Source organism: Brassica oleracea, chromosome C3, assembly GCF_000695525.1.
Source record: "Brassica oleracea var. oleracea cultivar TO1000 chromosome C3, BOL, whole genome shotgun sequence".
Lineage (NCBI taxonomy): Eukaryota > Viridiplantae > Streptophyta > Magnoliopsida > Brassicales > Brassicaceae > Brassica > Brassica oleracea.
In genome coordinates, this window is record NC_027750.1 from 131,822 (window position 1) to 144,763 (window position 12,942).

The 12,942-nt window shown below is 36.8% G+C and overlaps 3 protein-coding genes across 3 annotated transcripts in view; 2 read left to right on the plus strand and 1 right to left on the minus strand.

Moving 5' to 3' along the window:
* The first annotated feature begins 1,931 nt into the window (after positions 1-1,931).
* LOC106328007 (F-box/LRR-repeat protein 3) lies at positions 1,932-4,926 on the plus strand. Its single transcript, XM_013766354.1, has 7 exons — positions 1,932-2,694; positions 2,802-2,927; positions 3,006-3,110; positions 3,207-3,606; positions 3,706-4,130; positions 4,222-4,494; positions 4,579-4,926. Exons 1-7 carry the CDS (start codon positions 2,050-2,052, stop codon positions 4,633-4,635), a joined length of 2,031 nt encoding a protein of 676 aa, XP_013621808.1. The 5' UTR covers positions 1,932-2,049; the 3' UTR covers positions 4,636-4,926.
* Positions 4,927-9,111: 4,185 nt separating this feature from the next.
* On the plus strand, positions 9,112-10,828 carry LOC106335137 (the record flags this gene model as incomplete). The annotated part of the gene is given in 1 exon segment (XM_013773574.1): positions 9,112-10,828. A coding segment is annotated over 1 exon segment (1,515 nt). The 3' UTR covers positions 10,629-10,828.
* Positions 10,661-12,942, minus strand: part of LOC106335138 (cation/H(+) antiporter 27-like) — a 4,274-nt gene continuing 1,992 nt past the window's right edge. Inside the window, exons 5-7 of the mRNA XM_013773575.1 lie at positions 12,404-12,796; positions 11,837-12,301; positions 10,661-11,743 (exon numbers count right to left, since the gene is read on the minus strand). Of these exons, the coding sequence (XP_013629029.1) occupies positions 11,528-11,743; positions 11,837-12,301; positions 12,404-12,796 (1,074 nt within the window). The 3' untranslated portion in view covers positions 10,661-11,527. The remainder of the gene's footprint in view (positions 11,744-11,836; positions 12,302-12,403; positions 12,797-12,942) is intronic.

The following is a 12,942-nucleotide window of genomic DNA, read 5'->3' on the forward strand; positions in this document are numbered from 1 at the left end:
TAGGCGGCTAGGCGGTCATTTAGGCGGTCTAGGCTGAAAAAATCGGATATCCGATTTTTTAAACCGATTTGGCATAAATCGGGACGGAAGAGTGACGCGTAGCGCCTAGGCGGCCGATTTTTAGAACCGGGGATATTGTTACTCAGAAATTCAAGACAATTGAATATTTTTCTTTGCTTTAAGTAGAATATTATAACAAAATAATATTTCACTTGATTGTAACATTTTCGTGGAAGCTAGAGCAATACAAAAGTTAAAGTGTGAATGGTTACAAAGTGTAATAAATAGGTGAAAAAATAAAGCAGAAACGAGAAAATCGAAAAATAACAAAATTAGAGTAAACTTTTTCATCTCATAAAAGTTGAGGGAATATTTACTTTATTTTCTCACATTTTTAAAGTAAATGCGTTGAAATCATTCTACTTGATTTGGGTAAAATCAGAGAAAATGAACTGAAATGAATTTTCACCTACTTATACCGTATAATCACATTCTTAGAGTAAATATTTACTCTATAATGACTAATTAGGTAGATGCATTGCGTGGGTGCATATCCTGCCCCTTATAGACGACAGGATTATCTATCATCACTTGAAATAGTCTGGTTATAAATAAGTACGGTCACGCCTTGGAGTTTGAAAATGTTTACACTTACTGTTTGGTCTCTGTTGAGTACTTTTTGTTCATAGCCTGATATTTGGTTGTCAAAAGAATAACTATTTTATTTGACTTTTAGCTATCTTGCATATTGCAAATATTAGGTCAGTACCAGTTGACAAAAAACAAAAAAAAGGCCAGTACCAAACAGAGAAGGCGCACTCACCAGTTTAAAATGTGATAAATATCAACTTTAAATATCGAATATTTCATTGTTAACTGACGATCACTAGTTTTAGAGTTGAAGACAAGAATATATACTCATTTGATGACAAAAAAAGAGAGCATATATCTCTTAACATTTTCTTGGTCGGCTTGTCTATATATTAATATCTGTGGTTTTTTTGTGAATAAGATATTACGATAATGCTATTATTAGATGCTGTACGAAAATATGGAAGTTTACTAATCTATAATCGCTGCTGAAGAAATGATAAGATTAGGGGAATAATTAATGGAATATTAAAAAGAAAGAGCGATATTCAGGAAGTGAAAGTACTGTCCGCACTCGAATCTGTCCTTCCTCGCATGCTTACTCCACCATATACACACATATCCAATGGCCTAACTTCTCGACTGCGACTTCTCTTTTTTTCTCTTTACCTTTATGCCCCTCTTCGTCCTTCACCGTACGGTTAGCTCTCTCTATATTTAATTTATCTTTACAGTTACACAAATACCCCTCACTATTCTCGTGTTTTCGTTTTTAAAATATATTTATATTATACATCATACTAATCAAAGCCGGACCAATTTTATCAATAATATATAAACATGTTATGTTTGTCATATTTCATTTTCTTTTGTCTTTGTTTATGGTATTTCATTTAATTGTGTGTGTTTTATAATCTCATACTCATTTTATTTTATTTTCTAAAAAAAAATTAATTGGATTTAAAAAAAAAATTACATTAATTTATAATATTACTTTATAATTTTTTGTAGATTATAAACATAGTTTGTCTTAGAAATAGCTTGGTATTTTAGTTAGAAACGTGTCGAAGCTAAAATAAATAATTGAATTTATAGTGGTTGCATATATCAAAAGATTTTTACAAAACTAGTAAGAGGTGTGCATATTAAAAAAAGTTCATAAAATGTGAGATTTCGTCTATCCAGCAATTCAATAATGATTTAAGCTAACTACTACTAATATATGTTGGATTAAAGAAACGTTCAGTGGTTTTATTTCCCTTATTTTTAAACTTGTTTCATAGCAAGGACTAATATGTAAAATGGTAATATCAATTGTCCTTCAAGTCTTTCTTCCAAGTCTTGTTCCGTCCTTTTTTTCTCTGTTTCCCATAGAAACTGTGAATCTGTGGGTTTTTCGCAAATCCTCATCGAAACTGTTTATCCATTTGATAAAGATAAAATCAGCAAGTAAAAGCAATGAAGAAGGCGAAGCAGATTCAACACATGATCTCAAAGCCTTTCGATCTTCTGTCGGAGGAGCTGGTCTTCATAATCCTAGACCTCGTCGCTCAGAGCCCTTCCGATCTCAAATCCTTCTCTCTTACCTGCAAATGGTTCTACCAAGTGGAGGCCAGGCACCGGAGATCCCTGAAACCTCTCCGAGCGGAGTATCTTCCTCGAATCCTGACAAGATACCGGAATACCTCCGATCTCGATCTTACCTTCTGCCCGCGCGTCACGGACTACGCGCTTAGCGTGGTCGGGTGCCTCTCCGGACCGACGCTGAGGTCAGTAGACTTATCGAGGTCATTCTCCTTCTCGGCGGCGGGGCTGCTGAGACTGGCGGTGAAATGTGTGAGTCTGGTGGAGATAGACCTGTCGAACGCGACGGAGATGAGGGACGCGGCAGCGGCGGTGGTGGCGGAGGCGAAGAGCTTGGAGAGGCTGAAGCTGGGGAGATGCAAGAAGCTGACGGACATGGGAATAGGATGTATAGCGGTGGGATGTAGGAAGCTGAAGAGGGTGAGCTTGAAATGGTGTGTCGGCGTCGGAGATTTAGGAGTCGGTCTGCTTGCCGTCAAATGCAAGGACCTTCGCTCCTTAGACCTCTCCTACTTGCCGGTCTATTCCTCTCTCTCTTTAATTAATTTAGCTTTTCTTCTTCTTCTTCTTCTTCTTTAATTCCTGAGAGAATCTCTGTCTCTGTGCCTTTTTCTTCCTTACTACAGATCACAGGCAAGTGTTTGCATGATGTTCTCAAACTTCAACACCTTGAAGAACTTCTTCTACAAGGTTGCTTCGGAGTCGATGATGACTCTCTTAAATCACTCACTCATCATTGCAACTCCTTAAAGGTAATACATCTCCATCTTAACAGTAGACTTTTGAGACTTTACTTTTTAAAAATCTGTCTTCTCTCATATTCTGTGTAGAACCTGGATGCATCGAGTTGCCAGAATTTAACTCAGAGAGGTTTAACCTCACTTTTAAGCGGGGCCAGATGTCTCGAGCGCCTTGATCTAGCACACTCTTCTTCTGTAAGTTCCTCATTTATCAACCAATACATATGCTCTCTGAGTCTATCATGCCCTTTTTTATGGAGTGAGGGTTTATTTTTATTTTTCTGATAATAGGTGATCTCATTGGATTTTGCAAGTAGCTTAAACAAGGTTTCTTCAGCATTGCAGTCGATCAGGTTGGATGGTTGTTCGGTAACTTGTGATGGGTTGAAGGCGATAGGGACACTGTGCATTTCCCTCAGAGAGGTTAGCCTAAGCAAATGTGTCACCGTAACTGATGAAGGTCTCTCTTGTCTAGTTATGAAACTCAAAGACCTTAGAAAACTTGACATCACCTGTTGCCGGAAACTAACTGGAGTTTCAATCACCCAAGTCGCCAATTCTTGTCCTTTACTAGTCTCTTTGAAGATGGAGTCTTGTTCCCTTGTTTCCAGAGATGCCTTTTGGTTGCTCGGACACAAGTGTCGCCTACTTGAAGAGCTTGACTTTACTGACAATGAGATTGATGATGGAGGTTCTTTCTTTTTTTCTCACTCTTTTTGATTTTTTGTTACGGGTATAACTAAGTCAACTAAACTCATCTCATAATGCGTGCTTGTTTGTTTCGGTGCAGGACTAAAATCCATATCCAGTTGTCGTAGTCTTTCCTCGTTGAAGTTGGGAATATGTCTGAATATAACAGACAGAGGACTCTCGTACATTGGTATGGGCTGCTCAAATCTCCGTGAACTTGATCTCTACAGGTCGGTAGGAATAACAGACATAGGAATCTCATCGATCGCGCAAGGCTGCTGTCATCTCGAAACAATAAACATATCATACTGCAAAGACATCACAGACAGGTCCTTGGTGTCATTGTCAAAATGCTCAATGTTACAAACATTCGAGAGCAGGGGATGTCAACACATCACTTGCCAAGGACTTGCCGCCATTGCTGTTCGATGTAAGCGGCTCACCAAGCTCGACTTGAAAAAGTGTCCTTTCATCAATGACTCCGGTTTGCTCACTCTCGCTCACTTTTCACAGGGCCTCAAACAGGTAAAGAGAACTCGTGAATATATCCCCCTTCCCTTCCATTTACGGAACCCACCCTTTGTTTCTGATGATCTTTTTTTGATTGTTGTTGCAGATAAGCGTGTCGGAGACGGGGGTGACAGACGTGGGACTTGTGTCGCTAGCAAACATAGGGTGTTTGCAGAACATAGCGGCAGTGAACACGCGGGGTTTAAGCCCGAGTGGAGTAGCAGCAGCGTTGGTTGGGTGTGGAGGTTTAAGGAAAGCGAAACTCCACGCTTCCCTCAGATTACTAGTTCCTCCTTCTCTTATTACCCACATGGAAGCTCGTGGTTGCGCCTTCCTGTGGAAAGACTATAACAATCATAATAATAATAACACACTTCAGGTACGGTTTTCTTTGCAAGTAAAAGTTCGGTGGTGAAGCTATATGATAATAATAATATGGTAATAACAATTATACTTGGAACAGGCGGAGTTAGATCCCAAGTACTGGAAGCTACAGCTGGAAGAAGATATTGAGCTTTAGAAGAAAAAACATAATGTTGTGAAGAAACATTCTCAAGGGGAAAGAGACGGAGCCACCATACCGGCCAAGGCCCCATTGTTTGGATTTAGAAAGAGGAACTAAAGCTTGGTATCTATGTCGACGGCGCGTGTTGCCTCACACACATACACGTATATCCATCCTTACGTATGTATATGGTTGTGACATGGATTGGTGGTTAGTTTGTATGTATACCCTTTTGTAATTTCATTTCCTTTTTTGGATGTTAAAGTTAACGGACGTCACAAGAGATTGATTGCCTTTGTTCCTTTTTTTGTCTTTCTTTCTTTTCTGGATGGTTCTATCAACTTGGCTATGCAGTAGGGCCCGCCTTTTCATTTCTTAAGGGGCCTTATCCGGAAAGACCGTGAATCCTTGGGCCCTGTAATGGTCCGTCCACTCCAGCATCTCTTCACATGCTCCGAAAAAAGAATATGTGAGTCGACGACTCGGTGTCAGCAACAACCACCTCACCTCCTTCCCTCCCTCATGGCGATAACGGCTACTACTATGCCGTTCGGTGCGCCCACCACTTTTTCTTGCTTTCTACTTCTTCATAATTTAAGATTTGGACAAATATACAACCCGGTTTTTGTTCTTTCTCCCAACATATATAATAACATCCAGCTTGACAAATTCTCATACGTTTTGACACTTGCAAGGAATATCGCCACTACCTAAATAAACACATCTAAATTACGTTTCAGTCCAAAAAAGTATCACCGGCAGATGATGCCATCGAATTTTAATTTTATTCGATCAATCAATCATAAAAAGATAAACCAAATGATTACACACCCCTAATCACCTGCTTCTTTTTTTCCTGCAGTGCTTTTAATTAGGCCACATTGATTACGGAACCGCCCATAATTTGTTTTCTTCTTTTGCCTTAATATTATAAACTAGATTTTGATGCGGATTTTTTAGATTATATTATAATATAAATTCATATTATATTGAAGAAGATAATTTTTAAAAATTATATATTCTATTAGTAGTTTATTTAAGATTTTATATGTACATTTTATATAACTTTCTCTTAGACCTGGATATTTAATCCTGACCAAAGACAAAACCGAAACCGACTCAAAACATAGGTTTGGTCTGGGTCCGAGTTCAGAGAAAATTATCTAATAGGTATTTTTTTTTAGATCCGCGGGTCTTTGTTTGAGTTTGGATCCTACCCGAAACCTAATCGGAAATATTTTGTGTATATTAAGTATATTAGGATATTTCGAATATGTTTCTGGTATTACATGTATTTTTAAAGTTTTGAGTTTGGATTTACAATATTTTTGGGTTTCAGGTAAAATTTGAATTTTTTAAAGAAAATTAGGTAATCGGATAAAATTTTAGGTATTTTTTGGTTCACCGGATCAGATTTCGAATAAAATTTTAGATTTTTAGGTATTTAAATATTTTGGATTTTTTTGGAGTTTAAATATTTTTCATGTTTTGGGTATTTTTCATATTTTTAGATAATTCGAATCTTTTTGAATCCTAAATACCCTTAATGATATGTCCAGATATGATATACTTACCTTTGAGTTTGTGGAAATATTAGAAATATATTGCAAAGCTTTTTTTATACTTATACGTTATAACCGTTCTATGACATGATATTGTAAAAATTATAACCAAAGAAAAAAAAAACACTTTATCATCATGGTTAGACATGGAACTATAAACCGAGAACCAACAATGAATCAAAACCGAAGCAAAAAAAACTTAAAACTAAATTGATATTCACAAATAACTAAGTGGTTCCTATATATCTAAAACCGAAAAATAAAAATCGAACCTTTAAAAAAATATATTTTTTTTTGATGAATATAGATTTCAAATATGGTGGTTCCTATGATTGAAGAGATATACAAATTTTAAAAATGTGATTTTTTTTTTCAAAATATAGTGGTTTCCATTTCCCTGTTGAAAAATTTAATATTACTCTACTTACGTAAAGTATTCAAAATTTAATAACAATATAAATTTAGATAATAATTTTTCAATCATAAAGATATTTAACAAAACTATGAAATTGTTTTTAGAACTCATTTCTGAAACACTAAAGAAATAAACCATAGTATTTTTCTATTCAAAGAGACACTTAATCATTTATAATATGAATATGTTTGCATGTCACGTAATTGCAATAGGAACTGGACCTGAGAGGTTATAATATTTCATGTCTAACTATTACATAATATGTAATTAAGAATATTATAATATTTTATAGTTTTCATGTGAATATTATAAATTTTAGATGTCTCACCATTTTGTAGTGCAATTGTATTGCGGTATTAATTTTTTTGTTTTATAAATTTATATTTGTTTTCCGTTTTAAGTGTTCTATATTTTTTTTATAAATTTACATTGCAGATGTATCATATATTTGTCAAAATCTATTTATTAGTTATTCTTTTATTGTTTCCATATTTAAAAGTGGGATTTATTACGTGTATTTGAATTATGGTAACTGAATATATTTGTTGAAATATTGATTACAAATCGATTTTTTTTTTATATTGCTAAAATGCAATATTTTTTTTAAATGCTATTCATGTTTCTAAACAATATAGATATATAGTGCTATTCTTGTTTCCAAACAAATCTAAAATGTACTTCATTTTTAATAATATAGACTAGATCTCGACCCGCGCAACCGCACAGGTTTTTGTTTTCATTTATTTTTATATAAACATTTTGTTTTCAATTCTAAATTGATATATATTATAATATATATGTGTCTATCAATTTTTAAAACATAATAAGTTTACGGTATATTTTTTCATTAAATAGATTGTTTCAAACTTTCACATGTATTTGTATCTTCTTCTATATATATTTTTGGATTAGTATTTCATTATTAAAATCGCATAGATTAGTAAAATATTGTTTTATTGTCATATTCAAAGATATTGTAACATTTCACAAATTTAGAAAGTTTTTAAAAAAATAAACTTTCCGTTTCATAGATTTATATTATCAAGCAAATAATTAAACATTTAGCTTTTGTTTAATTTTTGAAATAAACAATATAGTTTAAAATTTGTTTTCATTGGTTTAAGGTAGTAAAGATTAATCATTGTTAGATAATATGATTTTTGTTATTTAAAAAAAAAGTCTTTATAATTTTAAAAGTTAACATCGACAAATATTTAAATAATTAACATATGGAGGTATAATATTATAATATTAAATTAAATCTATTTAATTTATACTATCTATAAATCCAATGGATCATCTATTGTTTAAATCCAATTATTGATAGCCTAATAAAAAATTTTGATAGGCTTAAAATTTAAATGATAAGATTATAGATTAAATGTAACAAAATTTTCTAGAAATATGTCCATTGGGTTTATTTTTTAAAAAAAAAATCACACATGAATCAAGGTTGTGACATCTTTATTATTTTTTGGTGTGACATCGTTATTATTTTCTTGTAATAATTGTTTATTTCCTCTACTAAAAGCGCCCGAAAATATGAATAGTACTTATAACTTCTTCTCCATTATGCCAGTATGATTTAAAACGAAATTTCTCATAATACAGCACCATGTGTTTCTGTAGCCGATGATATTTAATGATTTAGAGTGAACCCAATTGCTGTCAACCATCCATCTTTAATCAAAGTCATAGTTACACTATTATTAAAATACAGGTGCATTGTCTCACTAACGCAAACCATTGATAGACTAAATGATTTTGGGAGGAGAAAAAAAAAAAACTAAATGATAGTGAGTTCACTAATAGTCATAACATTTACGATCACGTCTAAACTAAGCATCATTTTAGTTGTTGCTTTAGCTGCATTGGATCCACCAAACATTTAACTTTTAATTCCTCAAAAAAGTGTTAAAGAATTTATGGTAATGAATGAAACAGAAAGAAGAAGAATGGGAACAAAGCGAGAGTAAAAGCAACAGAAAACTTCAAATTGTGATTTGCCACAAAAAGTCAGCGTGGCAATGCCGAAAATAAAGTAGGAAAAGGTGCCCTTAAACATAAAATTACAATAGGCCGTATAATACGCGTCTGATGAATAGATAGAGAGAGAAACGCGGTTGCTTTATCATCTTTCTTTCTGTCTCTATTCCGTTCCGTCTGTCTGTCTGGCTTTTAGTTTTCCATGATCCTCTTTCTTTCCTCCTTCCACCGTATAGTAGAATAGTAAAGTAGTTCACACACCTACCCTTACCCTTTGTCGTCATCGGAGAAGTATGCGCTGCTTTTCCCGTAATCAGGCGTGTAAGAGTCGGATCTGTAATTACTCGTGTTTATCGAGAAGCCTAATCGGAGCAAATCACACCTCTGCTCGTTTCTCCTCTCGTTAGTCCTTTTGTTGTTCGCGCTCCCTCAGATTCAGGGGTTTCTTATTTTGGGGTGGTTTTCCAATAAACAAAACAAAACAACCAACCGCAACCGCGAGAGCTATTAAAAAAAAAAAAAAAAAAGAAATGGAGACGACGGGGAGCTTGCTGTTGCGGAAAATGATGGTGCGGGTGCTTCTCATGGGCGTTCTCGTCATCCTCGTTCGATTTGCTTATGTGGTCACCATCACTGGTGAATCATGCAACCGCGGCGACTTCTGCTTCTTCTCTCTCCCTCAGAATCTCAACCTCGTCATCTCCTCCGGCTCTTCAGCCATCAGATCTACCTCCTCCTCCTCAGGCCACGATGACCTCTACACCAGCAGGGACTGGATCCAATCCGTTCGGTTTTACTCGTCCATCTTTCAGGATCTCATCTCCGACGGTTACCTCTCCCCGGAGTCGAACACGCTGTGTGTAGAGACGGCTACAGGGCAAGATGTGTTCGCCCTGAGAGAGATTGGGGTGAAGAACTCCATCGGGATCTCTAAGAAGGCCTTTCGCCCTTTGGTGGTGAGAGGCGAGGGCCACGCTATTCCTTTCCAGGACAACACCTTCGATTTCGTCTTCTCCGGTGGTGGCCGCCTTGGGAAGTCGTTGAAGCAGTTGGAGTTCGCCGACGAGATCACTCGGACCCTGAAGCCCCGAGGGATTGCGGTTGTTCATGTTGGAGCCACAGATACGTACAGTTTCAATTCATTCCTTGATTTGTTTAATTCTTGCAGTTTGTTGAAGATGCGTGATCTAGACGCTCCTTTTGATTCTCCTCATGTCAGAGAATTCGTTATTCATAAGGTTGAACAAGTAGCAGGTGGTCACCACCACCATCAGAATTCTGGTGGTGGCAAGTGCTGGATCCCTGCTTACAAAAGAGACTTGATTCGGGACGCTGAGCCCCTCATTCAAGACGAGCCTTTAAAGCCTTGGATCACTCTCAAGCGCAACATTCAAAACGTTAAATATATCCCTTCCATGGTTGATATTCGTTTCAAGAGCAGATACGTTTACGTTGATGTTGGTGCCCGAAGCTACGGTTCAAGCATTGGGAGCTGGTTCAAGAAACAGTACCCCAAGCAGAACCAGACTTTTGATGTTTTCGCCATTGAGGCTGACAAGGCCTTCCATGACGAGTATAAGATCAAGAAGAAGGTGCAGCTCTTGCCCTATGCTGCCTGGGTCAGGAACGAGACTTTGTCCTTTGAGATCAATCACGATCCTGGAAAAGATGCTGAAGCCAAAGCAATGGGCAGGGGAATGGGAAGAATTCAGCCAGTTACAAAATCTTCCTCGAGCTTAGCTGGAGAGGTGAACCTGATTCAAGGGTTCGATTTCGCTGACTGGTTGAAGAAGAGTGTGAGAGAGAGGGACTTTGTTGTGATGAAGATGGATGTTGAAGGAACTGAATTCGATCTGATCCCCAGGCTGATCAAGACTGGAGCCATTTGTCTTATCGATGAGTTGTTCCTTGAATGCCATTACAACAGGTGGCAGAGATGTTGTCCTGGCCAAAGGAGCCTGAAGTACAACAAGACTTATAACCAATGCTTAGAGCTCTTCACTTCGCTCAGACAACGTGGGGTGCTTGTCCATCAATGGTGGTAATGCTTGCATTATCTCCTTCTTTCTTCATATGCCTTTGGGGTGATTTCCAATCTATAAAATGTTCTTTTCTTCTTCTAGAATATAAACAAAGATATTGTAGGTTCCTTTTATTTAAAAGAAAAAAATTCTATTCGTGTTTGTTTTGAAATTCCCTTCAATGTAAGAAGTTTAGCTTGAAATGGATAAAACGTTTTTAAGTTTCTCTTCACTTCTCTTAAAACTTATATAGTATGATGACCTAGTTCTATAGAGACTACTGCTTTCCAATGAAGGAAGAAGAGGAACACAAGTTTTGCTTTGCCTCTTCTTAGCTAATGTACTCTGCTGGAAGAATGGTTTTAAGAATGGCTGTTACTGGAGCAATGCAAATGCCTTGAATCAAGGTATGTATGTTCATCTCTACTTTATCTTCTTTCAAGAGTATATGGATGTTTTATCTAAGTTAGTCAGCCGTCCTTTCCGGAATTGTTGACTTCTATGCTATCTCTTGCTTACAAACCCCCCAACCTAAATTAACTAATGGACTATATAGCCTTTTGGTTCATCAAATTCAAAAATCCAACCTCAGTTATTTTTTTCCCCAAGATGCATCTGTTTATAGATTAAAAAAAGTTATACACAAGATGCACTACCCCTAAATAGCTTTTTAAACTAAACAAAATAGAGAAGATGTTAATTAATTTCTGTTAAAACAAAATGTGATGGTATAAAATCTCTTGAAACACACAGATGGTTTCAAAACAGAACAAAATGGTTTGTATTAAAATGATAATTCTCTAATAAACTTATCACTGGTCGGTTTCTTGGATTATACAACGTGATTATACAACGTGTTATTAACGTCTAAACAAAAGGATGTACAAATCCATAAAAACAAAAAAAAAAGGAGAAAGAAAAGGTCATTGGTGGAGAGCGAGAACAGAAACAGAGAGCTGGAGATCTTTGGAGATCAACAAATCTCCAAGCTCTCCTAATTCCTTCATGTTGCTCCATTCTGACAACCCTTCCAACATCAATAGATTCTCTTCGTGTCTTATCCCAACCATCATCACATCGAAGTCGTCTCCTTCCTTCCTTAGCAACTCCATCAATTCCACAGCTTCCTCTATTCTTACCTTTTTTTTTTTTTTACCATTTTCACAAACACACGTTAATTATGAGCTGTTTTCTTCTTAAACAAGAAACTTCTAAGCTAATCAGAAACCTACCTCTCTGAATATTATGTTATTTTCGGAATTCTCTTTGCGGAACATGTTGATGACTCTCATGTCGTGATTTCTCTCGACCATGTCTCGGAGCGGCGAGGCGCCGTTGTGATCCAACAGCCGGAAGACATGAAGCTCGACGCTCGGATGGTTTGCTAAGCGTGTAGCATACGCAAGCATTTCGCGGTCATCTGGTCCGCCTAAGAAGACAGCACAGATAGTGATGCAAAGCTTTTTGATGGGAACGAACCTGAAATCAGGGAGCCTCCCTCGGTCTATGAAGAGCGCGACGGAGCACGGACATGTTTGCAGGAGATTCCTACACAACAGCCTCTCCCACGACTCCATCCCGGCATCAAGAGTTAGGACCACAAGATCTGTCTCCTGGTCAAATGCAATTGTGCAAACGTCCTCGTGCATCGTCTTCCGCGGTGCCACCGCCGTAAAGCACTCTATCAGTACGGTCTCCTGTCGCATTACAAAAAAAAAAAATTTATTTAAATGAATTAAGATTAATTTGTCTCTAATCAAATAAGATTAATTTCGGGTTAGTAAATAAATAATGTGTACCGGATTACTCTTCTTGTAGTTGTGGAAGGCCTTAACGATCTGGTCTCTTGGGCTAGGCACGACGAAGGGACTTATCTCTTGAGTGTGATGAATGAGAAGAGGAAGACTATGGTTATTCAGCTCTTCTAAGTTCAAGGCGAAGACGGAGAGAGGAGATCCGATGGCTGGACGAGAGAGTTCGACGAGGTCCAGCACTGGACGGACCGCCTCGCGCTGCCTGAAACAAGTGAGGATCCTCAAAGGAGCCTCGATTCGACAGTGTTGAACCGTACGTCTCTTGTAAGGGTTGCGTTTGCTCATGGTTTGGTACACTTTCTTGACAACTACTATGAGAATTGTTGAGTTTATCATTGCTGACATCACCATTGCTCCAAATGTTTTCTTTGATATTTTCTGCAGCCCTTGAACAAAAGTTTTATCCCATTGTCATTTATCTCTTAATTAATATCTTATTGACCTAGCTAGAGAATTAAGCATGCATCGATCGTGTGGTGAATATATGTATATGTTCCTTGTGCGCGCATTAATGCATGCATGTA

Coding starts and splice junctions, on each gene's coding strand:
- LOC106328007 (XM_013766354.1), top strand. CDS start 2,050: ATGAAGAAGGCGAAGCAGATTCAACACATGATCTCAAAGCCTTTCGAT. Junction 3,111..3,206: donor ATCTAGCACACTCTTCTTCT/GTAAGTTCCTCA, acceptor TTCTGATAATAG/GTGATCTCATTGGATTTTGC. Junction 3,607..3,705: donor CAATGAGATTGATGATGGAG/GTTCTTTCTTTT, acceptor GTTTCGGTGCAG/GACTAAAATCCATATCCAGT.